This window comes from Colossoma macropomum, unplaced genomic scaffold (assembly GCF_904425465.1).
Source record: "Colossoma macropomum unplaced genomic scaffold, Colossoma_macropomum, whole genome shotgun sequence".
NCBI classification, from domain to species: domain Eukaryota; kingdom Metazoa; phylum Chordata; class Actinopteri; order Characiformes; family Serrasalmidae; genus Colossoma; species Colossoma macropomum.
The window spans coordinates 953,599-979,675 of NW_023495922.1; the positions used below are offsets into that span (position 1 = coordinate 953,599).

General features: G+C 39.6%; 1 protein-coding gene across 3 annotated transcripts in view; it reads left to right on the forward strand.

The window, feature by feature from the left end:
* Positions 1-26,077, forward strand: part of fn1b (fibronectin 1b) — a 55,528-nt gene that overhangs the window by 22,027 nt on the left and 7,424 nt on the right. For 2 of the 3 annotated variants that reach the window (XM_036564046.1, XM_036564047.1), the window contains exons 18-38: positions 799-993; positions 3,238-3,516; positions 4,539-4,802; positions 5,748-5,842; positions 5,935-6,103; positions 7,629-7,715; positions 8,242-8,433; positions 13,952-14,140; positions 14,416-14,505; positions 16,382-16,648; positions 17,013-17,129; positions 17,758-17,931; positions 19,196-19,351; positions 20,075-20,194; positions 21,027-21,296; positions 22,451-22,638; positions 23,156-23,243; positions 23,488-23,667; positions 23,911-24,000; positions 24,526-24,714; positions 24,878-24,967. In XM_036564046.1, coding sequence (XP_036419939.1) covers positions 799-993; positions 3,238-3,516; positions 4,539-4,802; positions 5,748-5,842; positions 5,935-6,103; positions 7,629-7,715; positions 8,242-8,433; positions 13,952-14,140; positions 14,416-14,505; positions 16,382-16,648; positions 17,013-17,129; positions 17,758-17,931; positions 19,196-19,351; positions 20,075-20,194; positions 21,027-21,296; positions 22,451-22,638; positions 23,156-23,243; positions 23,488-23,667; positions 23,911-24,000; positions 24,526-24,714; positions 24,878-24,967 — 3,489 coding nt within the window. Of the gene's footprint in view, positions 1-798; positions 994-3,237; positions 3,517-4,538; positions 4,803-5,747; positions 5,843-5,934; positions 6,104-7,628; positions 7,716-8,241; positions 8,434-11,832; positions 12,112-13,951; positions 14,141-14,415; positions 14,506-16,381; positions 16,649-17,012; positions 17,130-17,757; positions 17,932-19,195; positions 19,352-20,074; positions 20,195-21,026; positions 21,297-22,450; positions 22,639-23,155; positions 23,244-23,487; positions 23,668-23,910; positions 24,001-24,525; positions 24,715-24,877; positions 24,968-26,077 lie in introns of all 3 variants that reach the window. The other variant, XM_036564048.1, reaches the window with a different exon arrangement.

The following is a 26,077-nucleotide window of genomic DNA, read 5'->3' on the forward strand; positions in this document are numbered from 1 at the left end:
GGACAGGAGCAAAATATCTGATAAATGTGTGTAATGTCAGTAACATGATTGGGTATAAAAAAGCATCTCAGAGAGGCGGAGTCTTTCAGAGGTAAAGATGAGGAGGGGTTCACCACTCTGTGAAAGACAGCACGATCAAATAGTGCAACAATTCAAGAATAACGTTTCTCAACATAAAATAGCAAAGAACTTTTGCTTTCGTCATTTATGGTACATAATATCATTAAATGATTCAGAGAATCTGGAGAAATCTCTGTATGTAAGGGACAAGGCCAAAAACCAGTATTTGCTGGCCGTGATCGTTGGGCCCTCAGGTGGCACTGCATTAAAAACAGACATGATTCTGTAGTGGAAATCACTGCATGGGCTCAGAAACACTTCTGAAAACCACTGTCTGTGAAAACAGTTTGTCGCTGCATCCACCAATGCTAATTAAAACTCTGAAATGCAAAGAAGAAACCAAATATAAACAGGACCCAGAAACACTGCCACCTACTCTGGGCCCGAGCTCATTTAAAATGGACTGAGGGGAAGTGGAGAAGTGTCCCTTCAGATTTTACACTTCAGTATTAGAGAGTGTTATTAATAGAAGAGGTGAGGCAGCACAGTGGTAAACATGTCCCCGTCCCAACTTTTTTGGAACGTGTTGCTGGCATCAAATTTAAAATGGGCATATATTTTTTAAAGAACAACTTTTTTGGAAATGGGGCTGTAGAATATTTAGTGCCAGTCTTTATAAAGAGAACAGTGGAGAGTGAACAGTGAGTCTGTGGTGAATGTGGCTGTGTTTGCGTGTAGGTTACCGTGTGGTCTACGCCCCGTCCGTGGAGGGTAGCAGCACTGAGCTCATTCTGCCTGACACGGTGACCTCTGTAACCCTGGCCGACCTCCGGCCCGGATCGCAGTACAACGTCACCATCTACGCTGTGGAGGACAGCATGGAGAGCGAGCCGGTGGTCCTGCAGGTCAGCACTGCTGGAGAACCACAGCCTGGTAAGATATCAGTCATCTGCATGAAGGGCAAATCGCTTAGTCAGCAGGCACATTCAGAAATACGTGATATTCAACTGAGAACCAACAAATTTAGGATTTGGATGATGTTTTCCTGAAGTACAGTTTTAATTGATCACCAAAACATCATTAGCAGACACACAGTGTACATTTACATAACAGGTTCCGCACAGTGGCTTAATTACTTCAACACGGCTTTCAAGGAAGTATTAGACGTGTCCAGAAGGACGAATAGAGCTGTGGATGATTCTGCAGTGACTGAAAAAGCTGTAGAAAATCATGAAATAAATTCTAAAAAAGTTTTTAGAATTAAGTTTTAATAAATTAAAATTATCCAGAATTTATTTTTGACAATCAAAGTAAGATTCAGAATGAAGTTATAGTAAAAATAAAATTAATTAATTAAGGATAAGGATCTAAAATTACGTTAGAATGAAGTTAATATCCAGAATTATCCAGGATTTTTTTTTCAAGAAATAAAATTCTACAATGAAGTTGTACTTAAATTAATATTTATCCAGACTTATCATTTTTTGTAGAATAAAAGTAAAATTATAAATCAAGCTATAATAAAACGAATAGACAAAATGATCCAGTATTTTGTAGATTTTGGAATTAAATTAAAATCAAAAATATAATTCTAATAACATTGATATGCAGATTTCATATTTGTACAGTTAAATCTGCCTCTAGAATTAAGTTATGATAATAAATGAATCCTGAGAATTTTAGAATAAGATTTAGATCTAGAATGAAGTTATAATAACAATAATAACCAGAATTTTCCAGAAATCATTTAGTAGAATAAAATTAATATGTAGATTGAAGTTACGCTAAAGTTAATATCCAGAATTATCCAGAATGTATTTTTTAATTACATTTAATTGAATGACGTTATACTAAAATTAGATTTATCCCCAAATTCTTTTTTTGAATAAATGAATAAACGTTAATAATGGAATTATAAAATAAATTAATATCCACAACAATCCAGAATATTTTTTAAAATAAAATTAATATCTAGCATGAAGTTCTAATGAAATTAATATCAGAATTATCTAGAATGTTTATCCAAATCCAGAATGAAGTTGTAATAAATTTAATAACCCGAATGTTATTTTAAAATTCTATTTCACGATTGCCTCGTATTTAAAAAGACAAAATCTTGAGGCAGATGAGCAGAAACTACCGTTAAAAATGATAGAAAATGACAATATATTATGTATCAACTTGTCTGAAATAATGTTTTTATAATACATGCCTTTAAAAACTTTGTGTAGAAAATCTACACTGTGTAATTTATTATTGTAGACAAAATAAGAAAAAAATATCACCATAAAAAAAATGACTCAGCTGAGCTGTGTGTAAAGTACAGTGTCAGTACTGATCAATTCTTTTTAAAGACACATTGTATTTTAAGGCAGCCCACTGAGTTTAGCTGTTGGTCTGTTTTTCTCTGAGCAGTTTTGGCGGCTGAGCTCTGTTTCTCTGTCACATGTGGAGGCGAGAGCCAGTTCTCTGCCTCAGACAGGCAGCCGTGTGATTTAGAGGGCAGCTTTGTCCAGCGCTGCCTTATACGGACACACTGCTCTTTTCCTTAAAATCTGTCCAACTGGCTCCTCTCACCTCACGCTCGTCTGTTTCTCTCCTCTTTTCTCTCTCTTTCTCTCTTTCTGCACACCTAATTGTGATATTGTTGATGTATATTGCACAATGCTTTACAATATATTATAACCCAGAAGCCTTAATATGAGATCATTAGTCTGTTCTGCACTGTTTTGAAATTATTACGATTTATTACATTTGTGGATCGTTAAACTGCCTTCATTCTTCACAGGACCACCTTCCTGCTGCATTTACATCTCCTCTTCAGCTAAGCTTTCAAAACAAAAATCACTCTGTTTCTCACCAAAAGTTCAGGAAACTAAGCCATAGCACCTTTTGGTCATAATATTTTGATGTGATTGATTTTCTAAGTGAAAAATAAGTGGAAACACATTTTCAAAATATAAATATGGTATTTTTTGCTCATTTTACTGCACAATTTCTCTTTATTTGTTGGGGAAAAAATGACTTATGAAATATGAAATTTGCAGCAGTGCGTCCTCTAGTAGACCTTATTTACCGAAAATCAGCAAAATGTAATGTAATCTGACCGGGGTGCCAAGACTTTTGCACAGGACAATGCACGGCTGAATAACTGACCTAAGCCTTCCTCGTCCGCAGAGGAGATCCCTGCGCCGACCGAGCTGCAGTTCTACGAAGTGACCGATACTAAGATCACCATCACCTGGACTGGCCCCCCGAGCGAGGTGTCGGGCTACAGAGTGACCTTTGAACCCGTGACCCCCGATGACCGACCCCAGAGAGCGCTGCAGCTTCCTATCACGCACAACGCCTTCGCCGAGATCACGCGACTGCAGCCCGGCACCCTCTACCGCTTCCACATCTACGCCGTCCACGGAGGAGTGGAGAGCCAGCCACTGGTGGGAGACCAGAGGACCAGTGAGTGGACGCACATGCAGATCAATGCAAACACATATACATGTCGTAGTGGGCGATATACCGGTTCATACAGCAGCTGAAATTCCTCTTAAGGTGTTCGTTTTGTCAGTCTCTTTGGGTTAGCCGTTAGCCATTAGCCTAGGCTGAAGACTAGCCAGCTTATCGTGCTCTGCCTACCACAGCTGCTTCAGGTGGCGCCGTGCTCTCGGGTCCGGTCCTCGCTACAAGCTGAGAGGCTCCGCAGCTAATACTGATAGCATGAATGGCTTGAAATATTTATGAGATATTGCAAGCCATTCAAAGCAATATTGACTTTTATTAATAACTGGGTTCGATTCCCCGGACGGGCAGCCAGGGTCCTTTCTGTGTTGAGTTTGCATGTACTCCGGTTTCCACCCACAGTCCAAAGACATGCGGTCAGGCTGACTGGAGATGCTAAATTGCCCCTAGGTGTGAATGTATGTCTGAATGTATGTGTCTGTGTGTCTGTCCTGTGATGGACTGGTGACCTGTCCAGGGTGTTTTCTGCCTTCCGTCCAATGGCTGCTGGGATAAACTCCAGCAACCTCCCCCTTACACTTTGTTATGTAACAGAGTACATAATCAACATATAAACGAAACAACACACACACACACCCAGAGGTCTCACAGCTGGCTGAGGGGAGTCCCACATACCTGTGATGTTGGGTCAAACAGGTGACCAGTCCAGGCAGCCTCAGAGCTGCGATACAGGGCCACTTAAGCGGATAGTCCAGGCTGCATCATAGCTGCGATGTAGCATTGGTTGAATGGTCAACCCAAAAGTAGCCTTAGAATACAGAATATAGCTTTCCCTCAAAAATGATGTAGACAGATTTCTTTCTTTCTGTTGGTCCATTCATTTTAAATGCTGATTAATATCAAGGGCAGCTGGGGTTACACTGTTTTCTCATAATGACAACAACATGCAAATGAAGTTACGCGTTATATGGAACAGGTGGCATCGCGCTCACATCTCACCCTTAACCTCTGTGCTTCCTCAGAACCCGACGCTCCAACTGACCTGCGCTTCACTGACATCACGGAGGACAGTGCTCTGGTCATCTGGTCCGCTCCCCGAGCCCAGGTCACGGGCTACAGCCTCTTCATCACCACCGAGGGCTCCGCCCACAAACATCTGAGGATTTCACCCCATGAGTCTCAGTACACTCTCCACAGCCTGCAGCCAGACAAGGACTACATCGTCGTCCTGCACTCGGAGCAGGACAGCACCCTCAGCGAGGGCGTCAGGGGCACCTTCACCACCTGTGAGTTCAACCAGAAATGCTAACTTCATCAGAAACCCCTCCCTTGGAGCTCCACCTTGTTGGTGTTCAGTCATAAACAGTAGCCCATCTGTTGATGCACAGCTTGTGTCAGGCATCCTCTTCATCAGTGGTCAGTTTCTGACCATAGAGCTGCTCTAGGCTGGATATTTTTTGTGTAGTGGAGAAGCCTTGTGGTCACAAACTGACCCGTGATGAATGGGTTAGGAGGTAATCAGTTGTTCATGACAACAGATGGTCTACAGATGGTTACAGTAATTGTACACCTACACTCCTAAAAATGACGGTTCTTCAAGGGTTCTTTAGTAAAGAAAATGGTTCTGTATAGAACCATGAACACTCAAAGAACCCTTCTCATAATAATGCATTGGGTTCTTCAGATTGATGGAGAATGTGTTGTAGATGGTTCTATATAGCACCAAAAAGGGTTCTTCTACTGTGATGATATCAAGCTTGTAAAAATAGAAGAACCCTTTTGGTGCCCTTTTCCAGAAGGTTCTATATAGAACCATCTGCAGCACATTCTCCATCAATCTGAAGAGCCCTTTCACGATGCACAGAACCATTTAATCATGCAAAGGGTTCTTTGGGTGTTTGTTCATTTTCTTTACAAAAACTTAAAGAACCATAATTTTTAAGTACGTTTATAGTGGAGCTATATGGTAGGTGTTTCTAACAAAGTGGCCAGTAGGTGTCAGTGAAAGCTACTGGTGGCAGTCAGCAATTAGCATGAGCAGTTTAGAGACTTTGCATTTAAAAAAGGCTGGTAAACGTGGCATAATGCTAATTATAATAATTATCTATATTAGCAGTTTTGAAGTTGGAGATGTCTTTAAGACTTAAAGGCTTGAATTTGCTGATTTACACTTTGCTTTATGAAGGAGTTACGTAGCTCAACAACTTCTTCTGTCTCTTCTCCTCCCTCAGCTCTGCCAATGGGCAGTGCTCCCCGCTTCTCCACAGAAGTCACCGACACCTCCATCGTCATCTCCTGGACTCCTGTTCCACGATTTAGCTACAAAGTAAACACCTCGCCTCTCCTATGAATGCTGGTTCACTCACCCGCCTACGCCAGTCCGGATGTCATTCCTTGACATGTTTGTGTTTCTCTCAGTTGTCTGTCAGGCCCAGTCAGGGTGGCGAAGCGCCCAGAGACGTGACCTCCGGCTCCGGAAGCATCTACGTCTCCGGACTCACCCCTGGAGTGGAGTACACCTACTCCGTCCAGCCCATCGTCAGCGGCCGCAAGCAGGGCAGCCCCATCACACGCACTGTTGTCACACGTAAGTATTTTCCCCAGAAACGAGTTCTGGTTACTTTTATTAGACATTTGCAGACTTGTTGACTGCATTCGTGCTAAATATGGCTAAATATGGCAATTTGAATATCATCCAATATGAATAACTACCGATCATTTTAATGCTGCTGTAATGAAACCTTGTATTTCCATATTTAAGCATGTTTATTTATATTGTTTCCAATCTCTTTTTACTCCTAAGAGGTTTTGTTACTGTCCCTTAAAGACTGATGTAAAAAAAAAAAAAAAATGAAAGAAAAAAGAGTTTTATGTGATCCATTGGTAGTTTCATGTGTTACCATTTTGAGGATATAAGGTTTTGCGTTTACATGCACTTAATAATCCGATAACTGCAGAAAATCAGATTTTGTCAGTAATCTGATTGACGCGTTCACATGCACTTGAGTTAATCAGATAATGTAAAAACTCTGGGTCTGCATGAGTCAGACAATAATCAGATTTCTGCTTTGCAACCGGCCAATAAACTCAGAACAGAAGAAGACGTGACGTAAACTTAACGTAAAACTCGAACTTCATGCCACAGCTTTTTTCTTTAAAACATCGCTACTTTCCCTAAAAGTATAAACATAGATCATCTAGAAGATGAAGAATATTTACATCCTTAATGTCGTCAAACATGAATTTGGTTTCAGCGTCGCTGTAAAAGTGTTTGGCTGCGTCTCGCAGCAACACTGCTTGCTTATTTCCAGTACGGCTGTCTGTCTTTGCACATGCGCAGACTGAGAAATCCGAAAGAAATCAGAGTAAGAGTTCACATGCTCTGAGAAATCTGATTACTGAGCTAAAATCCAGCCTCTTTATCGGACTTCTTAATCGGATTTCTAGACCTTACTCTGATCTAAGAAATGAGTGTGCTGTTTGCGAGACCATTTGAATAATCAGATAACTGCAGAAATCCGATTATGATTGGATTTTTGAGTGCATGTAAACGCACTCAGCGTCGATATACGTTTTCTGAATTATCTGAATAGTAATTTCAGTTTGAGCAAGAATATATAACAAGTTTAAATAAAAAAGGGACTTTTACTTTGCCCTTTTCCTCTAACTTGCAACCTTTTATACTCTCATCCCTGAAATTAGCTTGCTGGCTAACTGTCCCATTGGTTTGGGCTGTTGTGAATGAATGGCTAGACTTCTTCTCCCTCCCAGCAGACAATATTTTTGCAATATTTTTTTTTGAAAATACCACAAATGCCCATTAATCACAAGTGGATTTGATTATGGTAATTATGGGATTGTTTTACTGGCTGGCGATGTGCTCTTATTTTGAAAGGTATCCAGCATTTCCCGCGTATAGCTTGAGTCAGACGAACTGAACTGTAACTGAGTCTGATGAACTGCACTGTGTTGTTAGTTGATATAAAGCATGAATGTAGGTCCAGTTTAGAGTCCACAGCTCTGAGCGTAACTGTTTGCATATGAATAATAACACTGTTCCTCACTGTTCTCCTGTTCTTCTGTTCTCCTGTTCAATTTTCTGCTGACCGCAGCTCTGTCTCCACCGACTGACCTGAACCTGATCTCGAGCCCAGACACCGGCGAGCTCAGAGTGAGGTGGCGCGGCACTCAAACGCCCGGTAAATATTGACTCTCTTTCTGAGTCTGACTGCACCTTGACCGCCCGGCCGTCTCACCACTGTGACCAAAGTCTGACCACTGACAGTGACCTGACCTGGAGTCTCCACTGTTACCTCCTCATTTCCCTCAAGATTCTCTTTCTTTCTTTCTTTCTTTCTTTATTTATTTATTTATTTCGTTCTCCCCTTTGTCCATTGTTTTGTTTCTCTCTCTGTCTCTCTCTCACTCTCTCTTTTCTGTATCTCTATCTCTCTCGCTCACTCTCTCTAATATTTATTCTCTTTCTTCTACTTTTTCTTGTCTCTCTGTCTTCCTGTCTTTTCTCTATCACTGTCTCTCTCTAATATTTATTCTCTCACTCTGTATCTCTTTCTCTCTCTCTCTTTTATATTTATCCTCTCTCTGTGTGTAATATGTATTCTCACTCTCTCTCTCTCTCTCTCTCTCTCTCTCTCTCTCTCTGTGTAATATTTATCCTCTCTCTCTCTCTCTCTCTCTCTCTCTCTCTCTCTCTCTCTCTCTCAGATATCACTGGTTACCGGGTGACCTGCACTCCCACTAACGGTCAGCGGGGGAACTCTCTGGAGGAGTTTGTGAGAGGTGGACAGACGTCCTGTACTCTGGAGAACCTGAGTCCAGGAGTGGAGTATAACGTCAGCGTTTACACAGTTAAAGACCACTTGGAGAGCGAGCCCATCTCTGCCACGGTCACTCAGGGTAAGACCTGATCCTCAATCAGCAGTGCTGACTCACTGTTAAAGTACATTGTCCACTCTACATCCGAACCAGGAACAGGCTGCTGTACTGCATAGTGTCTATATCACATGTGTCAGACTCCAGTCCTCGCGGGCCTCAGCTCACTGCCTCATTAAACACATCAGATTCAGCTCACCAGCTAATTAGCAAGGCCTTCATGAACCGAACTCAGTGTGTTAGATGAGGGTAAACGCTGATCTCCCCTGCACTTTGGCCTGGCAGGTCCCTAGTTTGACATGCCTGGTCTACACTGATATAAATGTTTATCTATGTCAGATAAAGTCACACTAATACAGCACCAATAGTGCCTGTCTCAGTGTTCATATCAGTCAGACTAATCTAAGCCCACCGGCTTAGAATTAATATCAGTAATGATGAACTGTCATTATTAATGGCAGGTCCTTCGTCCGTTAGCATGTATTCCTGTCTGATGTAATGTAATCTTCCTCTCGATCTGTTTAATATAGTGCAGAATATTTTTTTTAAAGGAAGGCTACATACACATTGTAGGGTACATATACATCAGCAGGGGTTCACTATATAAAAGCTATACAAACATAAAATGACTCTAAAATATGAATGTTGATGTTTCAGAAAAAATAATGTTCTGATTTTTTGTCCGTATGCAAAAGTTTGAACACCCCCTGTCCAATTACATATATTATTTTATATATATATTTTTAATAAGATGACACATCTTTCACAGAGAACAAACTTAAATATGACATTTTGCTGCTAGTTTTAGTGCACAGTTTCTATTTTTTTGTGTTTAGCATATTTATTAAGTTTCTACTTATATTTTATATGTTATACTGGGGTAAAAATATGCATACATGCATTATGTACATATATAATAATATGGGTAAGGTGCCATAACTTTTGCACAGGCCATATTTTAAACATGTTAAATGCAGCAAATAAACAGTAATTGTGTGTTAAAATGTGTAAAAGTGTGTTCTCTGTAGAGGATGTTCATTTATTAGAACTTATTAGAAAATCAACAAGATCTACTGAGATTTCACTGGGGTGCACAAACTTTTGCACACAGTTGTATGTGTACTGTATGTGTGTGTGTGTGCGTGTGCGCATTGGAGGCAATGCGTGTTAGCGTTTCCTCCTGTGTTCTGGAGCAATATCAAACACCAGTCCCGCTCTCCAAACCAAAGTCACAGTCTGGATCTTCTCCAGCTCCCATAAAACAGCTCCGTGAAGGTTCCAACACTCGGAGACCTCTTAAGATCCTGCGTTTCGGAAACGGAGCTCTGCTCAGCCAGGAAACTATTCCTCACTGCCGCAAACGCTTCAAACAAACCTGGAAACTAGAGTGACTTCACTTTAAGCCTGAGGGGAAAATGACATTCCCACAATGTACACAAGCTTTTCCGCAAATGTAGCCGATTAGCCGAGACATGTTTAGTGTTGAGTTTAATTCCTCGGTTTTGCGCTGCAGCTACGAGGCTACAAGGCAGGTTTGCCTTTTTAAGTGACACCACTGTGTTGCTCAAAATGTCCACATTTATTTTTTTAAAAATAGTTGAGGGAAATGAGTTGGTTTCATGGTGGATGCTGCCCCTTCAGAAGAGCTAACAAGCTAACACTAGACCTAACTTTGGTTGGACTGTTTCTACACAATAGGCTCAGTGGATGATGTGCCAACATGTTAGCATTAGCTTCTCAGAGAAATATCTTTTCACTGTTTCTGGACCTAGCTAACTTCAGCTAGAGTAGCTAGCCTAGTTAGCATTAAAGCCATGCTATCGCCGCCTTCTCACTTAGTGAATCCTTGAAAACCAGTACAGGTTAAGGTGCAAATGGTTCATAAAAGCATAGTGCAATATATCATACGTACTTTAGTCACAAATATGAGCAAAACTGTCAGATTTACAGTGCTGTTAAAACAAAATCCGCATTTCACTGAATTGCTAGTCTGTATATTTTCTCCATCTCTTGTAATGAAACTTCAATAGATTTCAGTGTTGGAGTACTAGCACCTCAAGCGGCTAACCAAGTACTCATGTACACATCCACGCTAATGGCTAATGGAAAGTTCTGTACACCAGTTAGCGTTAGCATAAACAGACTTGCTTTCACTAGTGTTACATAGTGGACAAAATTCAGGCTTCAAGATGGCTTCTGCTGGTTTTAGCTATGCTCTGTACATTGTACAGTGTAAGAAACCACATAGTCAAGTCTATTAGAGTCTGTTTAAGGCAGAGATAACCAGCTAATGCTAACTTGCAAATGCTACGCTTCCATTACTTGCTAAATTAGCCTCATAGGGCCAGTGCAAAACCAAACAAGCAAACTTCAGACACAACCGTGCCTTGGCAAGTTGACTACAATTGGTGTAAGGTTGGGAACGGCGTAAATTGAACTTTTTTAATGACAATTTGTGGCCGGTCGAGCCTCGCGAACATCCAGTAGCCACCAATCACCTCTGCTATATCAATCATCTCTAATTCTGGCTGCCTCCACTCACTTTTCCATTGCCTTTGCTGAATTGTTTCTGAATGTTATGTGAATTACTTGATTGTCTTCAAAAGAGCACTGAAGGTAAAGTTTTTAAGCAGGCAATATTGACAAAATGCTTGCTTTAAGTGTGCATTATACATCATTATTTCACAAATTTCTAATCTGACAGTACGCCTTTGGTGTCCTTTTGTTTTTGTTTTTTTTTTTTTAAATAATCGTAGACGTAGTCCTCGTCCACAGGTATCTGGATATTTTCAGTTTTCAACAATGTGACAGCAAGTACAGTAGAGCTGTCACATCTCCATAAGATATTCAAAGTCTGTTTCCTGCCAGAAAACAAAAGCTTGAAATATGTGGCTTTTCTTCCCATTTGAATTATGGATTTAGAATTCATTTCGAACATGACTTTGGTTAATGACCAAGCCATATATCTTAAGAATCATTGAGATACTTTTAATATTAATAACATTTTCATATAATAAACATAGAAACAACACGGTCGTCAGTCATATTGCAGACAGAGTTCTGCGGTAAATGCAGTTAACAGTCTGCCATTTTCAAAAATATCCCGATACACGTGGACGGAGCCTTAGAAACATAAACACGCATGGCTGTTCTAGATGTTCTGTTTCACATAATTGATGCCCATAATCATTCATATCCTGCATATGACGCCTGATGGTTATGTGCTGGATGATGTGCTGTTTGTTGTTGAATCTTCAAATCATTGACACTTTAGTGCATGTTTCATGCTAGTTCACTTTTCTTGTGATTTTGCATCAGAAATCTCAGTGCTAATTGCTCATGATCATTGCTTGTTTGTCTTGTTTTTCTTCTTCGTTTCCTCTTTATAAACGTGTTGGCGTTTATAAAATGGTTTCGCTCCAGACGTGCCGAAGGTGCAACACCTCGGCCGCGTCGATGTGACCGACACCACCATCGGGATTAGCTGGACTCCGCTAAATCACACGGCCATTACGGGCTACCGCATTGCGGTGGTGGCGGCCGGCGAGAGTTTACCTCTTCTGGAGGACTCGGTGAACTCCTCCGCCAGATATTATACGGTGCGGGGGCTGGAGCCGGGCATCGATTACCACATCAGCGTCACGGCCGTTACCGAGGAAACCGAGGGCCAGCCCGCGACCATCACACAGCAGACCCAACCTGGTGAATCATCCTCAATGTGTTCATAGGAGGAGGGTGAAGCTTATTAAAGCTTATTAAGCTTTATTATAAGCTTAACAGAGCAGTACATGTATTGCTTTTATTGCTCATTAAAGCAATAAGATGTATTCTGCCATTGCATTTTGTCATTGTTTTATAACAGCTCATCGGCTGCTTGAATTAGACAGTGATTTCGACACATTTGAATCACTGTAATCTGGTCTTTTGCTTTCATAAAATAATGACAGAATGCAATATGATGAAATACATCCCATTTCCAGTTTCATATTTATGAACAATAATCACAATAATTCTCCTGCCTAGCAATGAAGTTCGTAAACAGTTGGATACGGGTGCCAAGCAAGATAACAAACAGTGAATAGTCTTTTGTATTGGCCTATTATTAAGGAACACAGTTGATAACAGGTTAGAAACGTTGAAAATGGAAACAAAGAGCCAGCTTTTGCTTGGCGTACTATATGCTAGCATTATTATCAAATTTAATTATCAAATATGGGAAAACAATAGCGAATTACAGTGAGATGCCTTGAAGGCCAATGTAATCAGATATCGGCAGTTATTGACAATAAGCCAATGTTTTAAAATAGATAATTGTCAAGTTGGGACTGAGAACTAATACAGAACAGTTTTAAACTTCTATTTTAGAATATTTGCAAAAAGTAAAAGTACCAAAAGTACTAAAAGTAAGTAAAAATACTAAAAAGTACTAAAGGTTGCTCTTATTGTTGAAATAATGGAATTATTATAAGCCATTATTAATGCCTGGTAATGTGAATGTGGCTGTGGACCTCACTCATACATGTTTAGCAGCCGGTAGTTTATTACCACTCAGTGAACCCACACCAGCAGGAGTCTCACAAGTTTGTGTTTACAGTTACATTCAAGCAAGTAAAAATGCTGTTAGTCAGTATTGAATTATTTGAAATGTGAATTCCATTATTTCATTTCTCATTTATTAAGGCTAGTTCAGTGGATAACTACCAAAGGTCCAGTGGGACTACTTCATGTTGCTCTGAAACGAGCAAATATGGCCAAAACTGCAGGTCATTTAAGCAATACAACATGGGAATCGGTCGTTGTGGGTAGCACCATGGCGGTGTAGATGATCACAATCGTTGTTGTTACTTTTCAGTCCATTGAATCGGTGGATGGGGGTGTTGGGATGTTATAGTTCCACAGAATGGCCACTAAGCTCATTGTAGCTTATTGCCAACAATTCTTCTGTCACCCAAACCACTGCTTATTAGTAGTAGCATAAATATGTAGTGTATAGTATATATTTTGGTGGTCAGTTAAATCAAGTTAAATAACATTCAACAGTAGAAATACATGGGAGTCTTATTGTGATAGCACTCGCTTTTCTGCTGAACTCAAGTGAAGTTATTGTGAGTGAAATGTTATCAAATCTGCATTTTCAGTGGATTTGTTTGATAATTCCATTCATTTCATCATTCTGGCACACTATGTCAACATGAATGAATCCATGTAGGCAAATTTAACTAATTTAACTAAGTTAGTTGTGGCTAATCAGCCTTCATGCTGGTTCAAGTATTCATTCGAATGCCACATCTTGCTTGCAGAGCTCTAATTTGTGATGGGCTAGTACTTGGAGACCCCTGGGCTCCAGTCTCTAACTGTTCACCAGCCAGGTGGAGCAACGGCAGGGCTTTCTAATAAAGTGGCCACTGAGTGTATGTGGTTGTGGAAGTGTTGACACTTTGCTTGCTACTGTATGTCGCACCCAGCATCACCCTGGAATCAGAACCTCTTCACACTGGTGCCTTTATCTTGGACCCGACGTTCTCCTTGTTCTCTTTCATAGCCATCCCGTCCCCTACCAACCTGAACTTCGGCGAGGTGGGGCCTGACTCCATGCGGGTGTCATGGACACGCCCCTCCGTCCAGCCGTCCGAGATCAGCCGCTTCGTGATCCGCTACCACCCCTCCAACAACGATGATGACGTTCATGAGGTCAATGTGGGTGGAGCCACCAACACCTTCCTCCTGTCAAGTGAGGACATTCTCCTCTTTATGTTCTTCCAGCTCCTCAGGTTCTTTGGGTTTCCCTGATTCCCGATTGGAATATGATGTTGATGTGCCAAGTCCAGTTCTGTTTGCTGATCTGCTTTAGACATTTTAGAATAACAAGTGCTTTTAGGAGACGTCAGTGTTACTTACTATTAAATTTGATCTTTGTCTTTTATTTTGATTATCTGTATATTATATGTTTAATGTGCAGAGTAACACTTTTATTCTCTCTTCTTCAATGTTTCTCGCCGAATATAGACCTGCTGCCAGTTACCGAGTACCTGGTGACCGTGGTGTCCGTGTACGATGAGAGAGAGAGTGCACCGATCTCCGGTAGACAGAAAACAAGTATGTGTGTTTGTTTGTTTTTCAATGCAAATACAGTCCTAGTCAAAAGTTTAGACACACCAGCTGTTTTCCACATTTTTAAATAATAATAAAGACATTAAAATAAAATATGAAATAACACACTTTGTTTGAAGGCTGCCTACATAGGGACTTTATGACATGCACATGCATCATATTTAACATATTTAGAAATATATACATGTCAGTGATGACGTAAGTATTTATAAGCTGAGGTAAGAAGCTTTGGTAACACTTTCTATGAATACCACCTTTGTAAGCAACTATAAACACATTTATAACGTTATAATTTATTCATAAGGCATTATAAACATGGTTATAATATTTATAAAAAAGAATTACACTGAATTACACTTTATAGCCATGTTTATTATACATTATGAATTGTTAATATAATGCATTATAAGTAGTGTTGATAACATGTTATACTGTCAGTGCCAAAGATGTCAGTCCCAGCTTGGAGAGCGTAAAGTAAAGACAAATACCAAGCTAACGGTGGTGAACATTACCTTTCCCACATTGGGTAAAACACTGATGGCAGCACTAGTTTAAACTCTGACATTTGAAGCCTGTAATGAGCTTTATTGTGAATGTTTTAGTGTTTCAGTAAATCCTTCATTAAAACTTCAACTTGAAGCCTCACTCTGAACACTGGAGGAGGCTTTAGTACAGTACGCTTCACTTTACTTAGAGCGGACAAATACAACTTATGAGCTCTTATAATGTGTTATGAACAGTACTTATAATGCATTATGTTAACAATTCATAATACATAATAAACATGGCTATAATGTATAATGCATTTTTATAAATATTTGTAGCTATGTTTATAATGCCTTATGAATGCATTATAACATGTTATGAATGTGTTTATAGATGCTTACAAAGGTGACATTCATAGAAAGTGTTACCGAAGCTTTTAATGTAAATGACATTGACCCATATTCATCCAAGCTGTGTAAAAAGAGTGCAGATTTGATCACCAGATTGCCGTTTAATTCTTAAACTTTCAATTTCAAGCGCCAGCCTGGGAGCGCCTCATTTACACATCATTTACATGGGGCACACCCAAATTAATGCAGATGTTTTGATTGGGAGCATAAACCAACAGTATTCAATGGCTTGCGAGCCAGTAGCTGTGAGTGCATTGCTCCCCCTACTGACCAAACTCTATAGTGTTAAAGTTTAATGAGTTTGATCATACAGTTAAGCCAAAGATGAACTGATGAATAACTTCACATACGTAATTTGCATGCATGAAATTTGCATACACTCCTTTTACAGTCAGATTTGACCATACACATCTGTTATAAATGGAATAAACATCCCTTTAATACCTTTAATTTAATACTTCATGAAACTTATTTTGTCAAAACTGATGTAAGTTGTTCATAAATACATAAGGTTTGCTTTTTAAATGTGCTATTCAGTGCTTATGCATGTGTTATGAAGACCCATTACCATTTATTACAACACAGCTAATTGGCACAAACACATTAACAAAGATGCACATTCCATTAATTAACAAGACACTCAGTAATTATGATAATCAGCAGTTTTCAGCTCTATATTTTACTAAAGATCTAAATGCAAACTACTTGTTTAGGGCATAAAATAAAAATATAAAATATATTTTCCTTATTTATAATAATAGTTTTGGAAACATATGCACCAGCTTTTAATCAAATTTGTCTTAGTAACTTATTTTAAGCTTTTAGGCTTAAGCCTTTACATTAAAACTGCTTTAGGATTATGAAAAAGCATACATTCAGTCTGTATATTGGTACTGTATATATTCCCTATACTTTCATATACATTCTGGCTGGATATTCACTGTTACTATATTTTCTCCCTGCAGCGCTGGACTCCCCCACCGGTCTGGACTTCTCTGATGTTTTAACCAGCTCCTTCACCGTCCACTGGATTGCTCCGCGGGCCGTCATCACGGGCTACCGCCTGCGCTACCAGCCCACCACTGGGGGGCGCTATAAGGACGAGCGCCTGCCCCCTACAAGAACGCAGTACACCTTGACCAACCTGGCCCCCGAGACAGAGTACATCATACATATCTATGCTCTCAGCGGCCCCCAGGAGAGCCTCCCACTGACCGGCACACAGGCCACCAGTGAGCACCATAAACATTTATCACACTCAATAGTAGGACTGCCCTCATTAAAGGAATGATTAAGTTTTGGCCCCAATGTTTTTGGTCAGCCAAGAGATTTTTGGTGTATAGTTTTCTCTTTAATTATTGTCCTGGATCTACGAGGCCAGTGTAGCCAATAAGAAATGGAAATGTGTTACCGAGAATCCTTTTGAGCTGCGTAGACTTTGGCTGTTGGCCTCATTATCTCCTGTAAACATCACCAAACATGTCTTGCTCAGTAATTGTTTCTTTTTTTAGAATAAATACCATTCAGCTCACTTTATTACTTAATTTTCACTTTTTCTAAACTAATCTAACTGGACTTATCTTTGTCCTGACATAGTTACTGATGCTCCCACTGACCTGGAGGTGACCTCATCCACCCCGAACAGCATCACCATCTCCTGGGAGGCTCCTGCCATTCCAGTGCGCTACTACAGGATCACACATGGAGAAACAGGTCTGTAGCCTTTGTCAGTTTTACCCTGGACCTATAAAAATGGACAAAAGTAGCCTCCTCTTTACAGATAAGTGTGTTGTACAGTGTCAGAAACCACATAAACAAGTCGGCACCGCTTTAGTATAAGGCTACCCTTATAAGCGCTCTATGATTGGTTTAAAATGAATTTATTCATAGTTATTAATTAGGTTATAAACACATTAATAAAAGGCAAAAGTGAGTTGTTACATGTGATGAATATAAGGACCTGATGAAGCTGACAGGTTTAAACTGTTGTGTAACTGTATAAATGAATGCGGATCACTGTTGCCCTTTTTATTTGGATGCTATAATTGCTTATTAATGATTTTTGAGGCGTCTATGACCTAATTTATAACCATTGATAAGCTAAAGTTAAACCAGTCATAAACATTTATAAAGGTAGTTTTATTCTAAAGTCTATTTAATGTTACAACTCGATTAGCATACGAGCTTCCGTTACTTGTTGTTGATGGAACTGACTGCATTTGAGGTGAGAACAAAGTTGTTAGGATGATTTATATTAAGTTGCTTTAACTAAAAGCTAGTATCCTAGTTTGTGGTTTGAAATTGGCCCCTGACGTCGGTTCTGAATCGATGTGCGCTGCAGGAGAGAGCGGCCCACCCAAAGAGTTCAGAGTGCCGGGCACTGAGTCGACGGCCACCATCCCTGGCCTGCGTCCAGGAACCGAATACACCATCACCGTCTACGCCGTCACGGGCAGAGGAGACAGCCCCGCCTCCAGCACACCCACCATCATCACACACAGGACCGGCACTGACGGTGAGCACACTGACCCACAAGCATGTAGGCGGTGAAGAAGAATGTTGTTCTATGATTAGCGTGACCGACGGCGGCACCAGAAAAAATGTTTTTAAAAATCTCTTTGTCTGGACAGTAAAAGTTTTATTTTCTCAGAAAAACACAAAAAACATGAATACAGACAGTAAATATGTTTATTTTGTTTAACCGTTTTCAAACCTTCAGAGAAGGCTACTATTTAAAGTTGTCTTCCTGTGTGTATAACAGAGGGGTGTGTATATATGTATAGTTATTTATTATATAATAACATTATAATTTTTTACATATCTAGTATTCACATCTGCTTTATTTTATTGCTGCTGTTTGATGGCAAAAGTTGGGAAAATTTAACTCGAATTTCAAAAATGTAAATAATCTCAATATGGAATTTTCCAGTTTTCCATTGCCTGTTTACTGTCAAGATCTAAGATCAGCTGTAAAAAAGACACCTGTTCTGAAACCTGATTGGCCATTTTCAAAGCCACTGTAAATTACTGAATATAAAACACTGAACAGCTAAATTCAGAACAACTGAATTCTGTTTTTTTTAAATGCAAGTTATTAAAAACCACTGTGCTGGTCATGGAATAATATTCGACCATGATGTTGCTTGGCTACAATATCATACGCTTAATGAGCTACACTGCTTGTCGGAGGAATTGTTATTTCTATTATTGTTAATAAATTCAGTCATTTATCAAACATGGGTTCAATTTCATTGCGTTTTATATTCACTTATATTAAAAAAAAGTCATTTTTACATGTGAAGCACCTCACAGATCTGAGTGTAACTCACATTTAGCAGCCTGAAGATTTCCACAAGGGGGTGCTGTTGTCACCTTTCAGTGCTTCTAGTGCTTTAGACACTGTTTGTCCTTGTTTAATGGTTTAGGGGAGGTTCCGCACTTTGCTATTAATCTAATAAGATATTTATTATTGTAGAAGTTCCACAGAGGTACATAATACTGACCTAGAAGCACATTTGAAGTGAAGGAGTGAGTACATTTATGTGCTGATAGTTTCAAAAAGAGAAACGATGCCTGCTTTATTTAACAGAGATGAACTGAATGCAGCTCAGGTCACTCATTTCATCTATGATACCTGAGGAAACTAGACTCCATGACGGTGGAATAGATCTTTATTAATTTTGACCATTTCTAATTGCTTCACTTTTCTTCTAATCTGCTCCGTGTGTTTTTCCTCCTCTTGATCTTTTCCACTCTGTCTATCCTTTTCTCTTCGCCAGGCGTCCCGTCGCCCTCCGATCTGGACGTGACTGACATCCAGGACAATACCCTCACGGTCCGCTGGAGCCCTGCCAGAGGTCCCATCACCGGCTACAGAGTCACGGGCACCCCTAAAGACGGAGTGGGACCCTCCTTCACCAAGGAGGTGGGCCCTGGTGAGTCTCTATCCATGTTTCTATCATCAAACTCTTCCTTTAAATGCATTTCCAACGTTGATTGTCAAAATAACAGTAACTGTACATTAAAATGCGCAGATGTGTGTTGACTGCAAATATTTTTACTAAAATTAACGAAACGTCAAGTAATTTGACCAGGGTGCCCAAACTTTTGCACACGACTGTATATATGATGTAAATAGTGAAGCTGATGTCGGTGTATGAGTTCATTATTGAAACAAACAACACTTAATCTAAAGAAAATGGTAATTACTATGCGTGCCTCATTGATTAGTGGAAGGCGGGTCCTCGTTAGTGCATTTGAACCAATCAGCATCTAAATAGCTCCGTTTGGTAGAAGGTCTGTTTCTGATTGGAGGGACTCTGTGTGCTTTTATGTTGTTTCGATCATTATTAAATAAATAAAAAAGGAATATAACATATATATATATATATATATATATATATATACATATATATATATGTAGAATAAATATATAAGTATATAAGTATTTATATATATGTGATATATAAGTATATAACTAGTTAAATATGTAAGTAATATAAGTATATAACTAGTTATATATAGTAGTACAAGTAGTACAAGTATATAATAGTTACATATACGTGATATATAAGTATATAAGTAGTTAAATATATAAGTACTTTTTAATGTTCATGTAAATGACTGTGTTATTAATGTTGCTTTGCTTCTGTTCTCAGATCAGACGGAGATGCAGGTGACAGGCTTGAAGCCCACAGTGGAATACGTGCTGAGTGTTTATGCTCTCAGCCCTGAAGGACAGAGCCCCCCGGTGGTGGAGAGAGCTACTACAAGTGAGAGTACGTTGCAGTATTTATACTGACTGCTATAGTTACATACAGTCATACATAACATGCTTTGCTGGTTTTCTAAATGAAGACAGGTTTCTTTTTTTTTTTAATCAGTCTTATTTTAACATACAAATTGTATTCGCTGAGTTAGACATAGTGAAAAAAATACCATAAAATATAACTTATAATTCTTATCAATATCATATTCTTTTTAATATGTTTAAGTCAGCAAATAAGTACATTTTGTGGATTAAAACTAATAAAAAATAAATTAGACTTGAAAAATCCACATAAAATTGAAATTTGACACAAACTTCCTTACTGTTAAAAAGAACCTTTATAAGCATTAATGTTGTCACACTCTGAGAAAATGTTAAGTATTAAAGGTGAATTCCACCCAAAATTTCTAAACAATTCAGTGTTTGAGATGTAAACAGAGTGATTCAGAGTGGTTTGGTGTGAAATGGTTCAGATGTCTTTACAGTGGTGGTGATAGGACCCAGGGGTCGCCATGACTACAACACAAATATAGACATTTTATTTACCATCCAAAACCACCAGTGAACCTACACGAGTCTTCTGAGTTCATATGGAGTGTTGATGATGGTAAAATAGTGGAAAATCTGAAATAAGACCGCTGGACGTCTGGTTCCTATCACCACCTTTTTCTCAGTAAGTTTCTCTAGAATGGAGCGTTTCGCACCAGACCACTCTGAATGACTCTGTTTACATCTCCACCCTTTAATTAGGCAGACATAAAAAAGATGAACATTGCCTTTAAGTGGTAAACTATCATTTTAAAACGTTCCTGAATCACAGTCTCCCCTTTGCTCTTCCACAGCGGCACACCGTCCTAAAGACCTGACCTTCTCCGATGTGGACACCACCTCCCTCAGGGTGACATGGGATGTCCCGCTGGGTCCGGTGACCTCCTACCGCGTTCTGTACTCCAGCCCAGAGGAGGGAGAGCGGGAGTGGCGTCCAGCGCCGAGCGGGCATGACGACAGCGTGCTTCTCCGAGGTCTGCGTCCAGGAACCGAGTACACGGTCAGAGTGATCGCCATGAGCGGCGGCAGCCCCAGCACCACGCTGCAGGGCACTCAGGCCACAGGTGAGAAGAGGGGGTCCACACTCAGTGCACTAGTGTATCTGGAGGACACATTAACTTTTACAAGTTTACAGTTGTTACTGTCATTATGCTGCGTCATTATCATGTAGTTTAAATGCAGCGCTAAAAATAATGACTTTATGTAGAACAATGAAGGATGAAAACAGGACAAAGAGTAATGCTAACAATAATAACAAATATAAACCAATATTTCCAATATGGATATAGAGATATTGAGATTGTTGATGCTAATTTTAATAGTATGACTATGCGTATAGTTATATGTAGTATATAAGAGTGTATATTGCTTTCAGAACAAATCCTTATATCTGCATTTTTGTTGTTTTTAATCTTGTTTACATAATTTCAAAGTGTAGTCTCATTATATTGTATATATACATGCATGCAAGTTGGCCTGTGCAAAAATTATGGCACATTTTAGATGTACATTTTTTTTTCCCTTTACGTTAAACTTAGCAAATACGTTTTAATTATGTACGAAAAATTTTCAGAAATTTATTGCATAAGTGAGTTTGAGTTTTCTCTTTACTTATTTTCCCTTTGAAAATCAATAAAACGTAATTTGTGCATTCATCTGTAAGTATATATTTAGATATAGAACTCGAAGGTGTGTTCCGCTTTACTGAGCATCGAGAGCTTTCAATATAAAAAAAAATGGAAAAAATATTTTGAAATAGAATTTTCAACATGTAAGAAGCTGATAAAGAATAATTTCCTAACAGTGTGAAAATGACAGTACAATGAATGCATTTCTTAACAGATTATCATTTGAACAAAACGCAAGATATCTGATGTCCAAGGGCAGGACCAAGCACGCTTCAACTGACCTGCACACTTAGATAATACATTGTTTAATAAATTCATTTGAAGTTTTGTTTGGAGGCTTTTCATGCGATTTATATGCAGTGTATGGATATACAGTCCCACATGTAAACCATGTCACGTATTTGAAGTATTTTCCATGCCTTTTGAATGAAGAGAGGGGAATGAATGTGTTTAATGAGCATTTTGTTTAACAGTTAAAGATGGTTTTCATTCCTGAATCATTCTGTTTATCATTTCCTTCATCACAGCCTGGAATTAGACCTGTTTGTGTCATTACCGTAGTCTGATTCTGGCCGCCCTCTCCTCTTTAGCCGTTCCCGCCCCCACTGACATCCAGTTTGGCGACGTGGGCCCCTCCTCCTTCATCGTACTGTGGCGAGCCCCCAGCGCCCGGCTTAGTGGCTACCGCGTGCGGGTCACCCCCAAGAACAACATCGTCCCACCTAAAGAGATGAACGTAGCTCCTGACTCCACGCAAGTGACTGTGCCTGGACTTCTGGTAAGTCTTTTTCAGCCTATCACATGGCCTCTTCTTGAGCTCCTCCCACTTTATAGGTGGGATTACAGCCTGTAGTCCATTTATTGATGCACAGCTTAACAGCATTCGGTATTGGTCAGTTTCTGACCGCAGGACTTCTGTTGTCCAGATGTTATTTGGGTGGTGGATCATTTTCAAGTGTATCAGACACAATCAGCTAGGTTAAGAGTGGACCACCAACCAAAAATATCCGGACAAGAGCGGCTCTGTGATGAAGGACTAGACAACACATTACATGAGAACAAATAGTAAAGCTCTAAGAATGTTAGGATGGCTTTACACAGTGACATTTTCCAGCAACTAGTTACATGTTTTGAGTTGCATGCAACTTTACATTTAGCTTTACGTTATGCAACTCAAGTGAAATTTAGTTGCATGTAAGTTTCAAGCAACTAAAGTTGCATGCGAGTTTCACCATATAAAGCCAGCCCTAGATTACATTTAAGAAGCTCATCAAACTTTGTCCGAACGTCTGTAGGTGGCCACTTTGTACGAGGTACATGTGTACGCCCTGAAGGATTCCTTCAGCAGCCGGCCCTTGATTGGAGAAGTGACAACTACTGAAGGTGAGGCCTGATAGCTCAGAGTCGTCCGTGCTCTACAGCACACCTGGTCCTGATCTGTACTCGTTTAACAGTCCAACAGGTGACAAAACAGCATCTGCAGTAAATTAGGGCTCACTGACAGACTTAGTTGCATCTACCGGCATTCTGTATATTCTGCGCTTAGATAGAACTGAAAAAATTAATGTTTCTGAGATGCTAATGACTTTCATACTAACATGGAAGCCTTTTCTGATTGGCTCTGCAGATGTCAGCCCACCCCGGCGTGTCCGTATCTCAGATGTGAAGGAATCGAGCATCACCCTCACCTGGCGCACCAAGACTGAACCAATGACGGGCTTCCTCATTGAGGCCACGCCCACCACAGGCAGTTACCCATCTATCAGGAAGATCATCCCGGCTGAAGCACGCAGCGTCACCATCACAGGTAAGACACTGCTTCTTTTAGAACTGTTCTCTGGCTCTCAGCAGGCCTAAAAGGGCTAATTTGTCCAGGAACGCTAATAGTGAATGGAAGAAATGAACCATGTATGAAACCTGAATCGTTTTAGCAGGTTTAACAAAGACAACATGCCATTTTGAGCTGAACTGATATATAGTTCTATATAATGAAGTATTGAACAAATATATGAACAAATATTTTCTATAAACATGTATTTCTGTGTTTTAGGTCTCCAGCCTGGCGTCTCGTACACAATCAACATCTACACCCTAAATGGAGACAGCCGCAGCCCCCCTTTCACCCTCACCGTCACCACAGGTATCCTGTCAAACAGGCTTCAGCTTCAACTGATTATCAAGTTTTGTCCACCGAAAAGTGCAGAATTTCTGATAAATGACAATTGAGGGGTGGAGAGGTGTATCTGTGGTTCTACCTGTGAGAAAATTTTTAAATTATGGTTGAAGACAGGTAAAACTGAGACGTTGAAATTGAAATAAGGAAAAAAAACGACCAAAAAGACAGCAAAATATGGCAAAGACAAATCAGGTCGCAGTGCAAATGGACTTACAACAAACATAATACAGAGATAAAAAAAAACAATTAAAAATGAATAAAAGACAAAGGAAAGCATATACTAAAGAAATTATGAAGCGCCCAGAATTGAGCCTTGTGTAACACCGCAAGATATTGTGTGAGCTTGAATGATTTAGAGCAACAGAGCATCTACTTTCATTTCTTTAACTTTCATTTCTTTAAACCCTGTTTGGGAGCTTATAAACACAGTATTCAGAGGAACCGAAGTAGAGTGCTTACTGACCCATGTTTTTATGTGTGTCCATTCAGCTCGGCCCGCCGTCCAGTCACCTACAAACCTGCAGTTCACGTCTCTGACCCCCACCTCCATCTCCTTCACCTGGCAACCTCCCACCACCCACATCACAGGATATTACGTCACCTACGAGGAAGCTGGCAGCACCCCAAGTGAACTCATACCACGTCCACACGCTGGAGTGAACTACGCCACCATCACGGGTATGACCTTATACACTCATCCACTTTGTTAGCAACACCTACCCTGTGCGTCCACTCAGTGGTCATTTTATGAGCTCCTCCTGCCTTATAGGTCCATTATATAGATGTACAATTACAGACTGTAATCCATCTGTATTTACACGATTAAATGTTGTCCTTTCAGGTCTGAAACCAGCCACTGAATACATCATTAAGATCGTTGCTCTCCAGAACACCCAGAGAAGCCCCCCATTGGTGGGCAAGGCCAGAACCCGTAAGTATACACACATTTACACATACACACGCAAACTGAAACCTGGGTGAAAGGTGTACTCCTTCAAAACCCTCTTTTTCTTGCTCAATGGTAAAAGCAGACAAAAGAGGTTTTGAGTCGCTAGCATGACTCTGCCTGACTCTGCCTTTGGGTTATGGCTTTGCTCAGCAGTGTTACACTTAAAACTGTTATATTAATGCATCTGAGGCAGAATAAAGCTTGTGTGGATGCTTCATATGCAATGTAGGCCCAGACCTTTCCTTGGCAACAGATGCTCAAACTGCTTTTCATTGGAATTCTACCTTGAAGTGGAGGCAACCTACAGTGCCTGATGCTTAACTGATCCAAAAAGGAGAACTTTTGGTTCTTAACTACGCTTACAAACTGATCCTGACCACCAAAACAGCCCAAACTGGATCAGTGTTTGAAGAATGTTTCATGAGATTGCTTTTATGGTTCCAATTTGGTTTTATCTTGTTGGCTTTCATGATTACGCACTACAAAAAATGATCTTGTCAAGTGAAATCATCTTAAATTTAGTGAAAATGTTTCTCATTATGAGACTTCATAAGAATATTTTAAGTTTATTTAACTTAACAGTTAATTCTGTACATTTTCAAGTCATTTTATGTAGTGAAATTCTCATTCTGTGATTAATTCCTTAAAGCAAAGAAGTAAAGAAGCTGAATTTAATTTCATGAAACAAGCAAAGTCTGCATTTTGCTTCCCAAAACAAGCAAAATCATCTGCATTATTTCTCAAAACAAGCAAAATCATCTGCATTATTTCTCAAAACAACCAAAATTATCTGTATTATTTCTCAAAACAACCAAAATTATCTGCATTATTTATCAAAACAAGAAAAATGTTTTGCATTATTTCGTAAAACAAGCAAAATCATCTGAATGTGAATAAAACTCGTACAAAACATCTAGAATCAAGTTGAATAATCTTATATTCTTGCAAAAATCTGAAAACGAGAAATATTAGATATATGTGGACTAGATTTAAGATGATTTCACCTAACAAGATATCATTTTTACAGTGTGCATGCAGTATCACTCAAAAGTTTGGACACTGGAATGTTTTTCATCATTTTTAAAGATATTT